This window comes from Trichinella spiralis, assembly GCF_000181795.1.
Source record: "Trichinella spiralis strain ISS 195 chromosome Unknown Scfld2372, whole genome shotgun sequence".
Lineage (NCBI taxonomy): Eukaryota > Metazoa > Nematoda > Enoplea > Trichinellida > Trichinellidae > Trichinella > Trichinella spiralis.
In genome coordinates this window covers 1-2,179 of record NW_003529311.1, presented here as the reverse complement: position 1 = coordinate 2,179, position 2,179 = coordinate 1, and the positions used below count along the sequence as shown (strand labels likewise).

At 53.0% G+C, this 2,179-nt stretch overlaps 2 protein-coding genes across 2 annotated transcripts; both read left to right on the top strand.

Moving 5' to 3' along the window:
* Window positions 1-34: 34 nt before the first annotated feature.
* Window positions 35-1,096, top strand: Tsp_13027 (conserved hypothetical protein; the record flags this gene model as incomplete). Its single annotated transcript, XM_003368502.1, has 3 exons — window positions 35-274; window positions 429-723; window positions 878-1,096. Coding segments are annotated over 3 exons (754 nt in total), but the record flags the coding sequence as incomplete, so codon positions are not given.
* Window positions 1,097-1,456: 360 nt separating this feature from the next.
* Window positions 1,457-2,164, top strand: Tsp_13026 (conserved hypothetical protein). Its single transcript, XM_003368501.1, has 2 exons — window positions 1,457-1,652; window positions 1,788-2,164. The coding sequence occupies exons 1-2, from the start codon at window positions 1,457-1,459 to the stop codon at window positions 2,162-2,164; spliced, it is 573 nt and encodes a 190-aa protein (XP_003368549.1).
* Window positions 2,165-2,179: the final 15 nt, after the last annotated feature.

Here is a 2,179-nt window from a genome sequence, read left to right as displayed (position 1 = left end):
TCGAAAAGTGGCGCGTAGCCCACACGATAGCTAGCATCTCCCCGCCGGCGTGGAAACAGTACTTCTGCTCCGGTTGCGACAATGAGCGACTCGCATACGCTATCACCGCCGGAAGACTTTTATCGTTCAGATGCGAAAAGGACATCACCGAGAGCATCCTCACTCCGCGTCAACGTCTAACAGAACAGTCCGTCGAAGTGGTGCAGCCAGCAGCAGTAGTAGAAGAAAATGGGGCTGTGGAGGAAAGTGGTGGCCAAGAGAAGTCGGTGGCCCCGTGAAAGTTGAGCTTTGAGCGAAGAGCCTCAAGAAAAAGGGAAGAAAAATACTGAGTGGTGAAAAGAAAAGCTGCTAAAAGCAGTAGTGCTACTATTACTTCTGGTGGTGGCAAGGGTAAAGCGGCGGCGGCAGTTTCCAGTAAGCCTATGCAGACGACTGCTGTTGACAAGAGTTCACGTGGCAGGAAGGTTGTTACTGACGTTGTCGACGTCGCTGGTGGGCGACAGAGTTGGTCGAGCGCCATCGAAGCGTAAAGCGCTCAGATCCATGAGCGAAGATGGTTCTGGTGAGGGCGGCGACCCGAGGAAGCGTTGCTCAGTTATGGTCGGTATGTCCGGGGCCCAAGCGACGTTGGCGTTCGCTTTGGCGTCCGCATTGGAAGATTTATCCAACGGTGCCCAGAAGCGAAAGCACACCAGCTCCGAGATGTTCATTGAAGGAGAAGAAGTCAGAATCGTCGTCGGCTACAGTGGGCAACATCCTGGCCGCCGGTCAGTTGAGCAGCATGCCGACTGACAAGGCTGCGATGGAAAAGCCAAATTCTGAATCAGTGGCTCAAGTCGACCAGTGGAAGTCGGTTGCTGAAGATTAACAACAGCAGTTGTTCAGTGCTTCTAGCGAAGTTTCCACCGATGCAAAGGAGGATTCAGGAGCTCATGGAGCTGCGAAAACGAACGTTGAAACGGAAAATGGTGCCGAGATGGATGTCGATGAGAAGGTGGTTGAGAAAAAGAATCGTCACCGATTTGTCACAGTGCGATTCCAACACTACCATCATCATCAACAACAGCAACAAACTCTAACCAACACACCACCGTAATTCTCGTTTTCCCTTCAAGTATACATCCGCGTACGGTAGCTTCATTCTTCTTCCACTTCGTTGTCTGGACAAACGCAGTTGTTCCCTCAGTCCATGTCCGCTATATAACTTCCGTACCACCCTAGCTAACGCATCTTAGCTTCTTCCCATACATTATCCGGCAGGGTGTGGCACCAGTGGTGTGGTGGATAGAAGGCCGGTAGGTCAGAAGCACCCGGTCGAGATGGTCATCCCAGTCCTCCGACTGGCCAACGGATACATTTGAAAGCATGTACAGTTACGGTCGAAAGTGGCGCGTAGCCCACACGATAGCTAGCATCTCCCGCCGCGTGGAACAGTACTTCTGCTCCGGTTGCGACAATGAGCGACTCGCATACGCTATCACCGCCGGAAGACTTTTATCGTTCAGATGCGAAAGGACATCACCGAGAGCATCCTCACTCGCGTCAACGTCTAACAGAACAGTCCGTCGAAGTGGTGCAGCCAGCAGCAGTAGTAGAAGAAAATGGGGCTGTGGAGGAAAGTGGTGGCCAAGAGAAGTCGGTGGCCCGTGAAAGTTGAGCTTTGAGCGAAGAGCCTCAAGAAAAAGGGAAGAAAAATACTGAGTGGTGAAAAGAAAAGCTGCTAAAAGCAGTAGTGCTACTATTACTTCTGGTGGTGGCAAGGGTAAAGCGGCGGCGGCAGTTTCCAGTAAGCCTATGCAGACGACTGCTGTTGACAAGAGTTCACGTGGCAGGAAGGTTGTTACTGACGTTGTCGACGTCGCTGGTGGGCGACAGAGTTGGTCGAGCGCCATCGAAGCGTAAAGCGCTCAGATCCATGAGCGAAGATGGTTCTGGTGAGGGCGGCGACCCGAGGAAGCGTTGCTCAGTTATGGTCGGTATGTCCGGGGCCCAAGCGACGTTGGCGTTCGCTTTGGCGTCCGCATTGGAAGATTTATCCAACGGTGCCCAGAAGCGAAAGCACACCAGCTCCGAGATGTTCATTGAAGGAGAAGAAGTCAGAATCGTCGTCGGCTACAGTGGGCAACATCCTGGCCGCCGGTCAGTTGAGCAGCATGCCGACTGACAAGGCTGCGATGAA

Coding starts and splice junctions, on each gene's coding strand:
- Tsp_13026 (XM_003368501.1), top strand. CDS start 1,457: ATGAGCGACTCGCATACGCTATCACCGCCGGAAGACTTTTATCGTTCA. Junction 1,653..1,787: donor GAAGTCGGTGGCCCGTGAAA/GTTGAGCTTTGA, acceptor GGCAGTTTCCAG/TAAGCCTATGCAGACGACTG.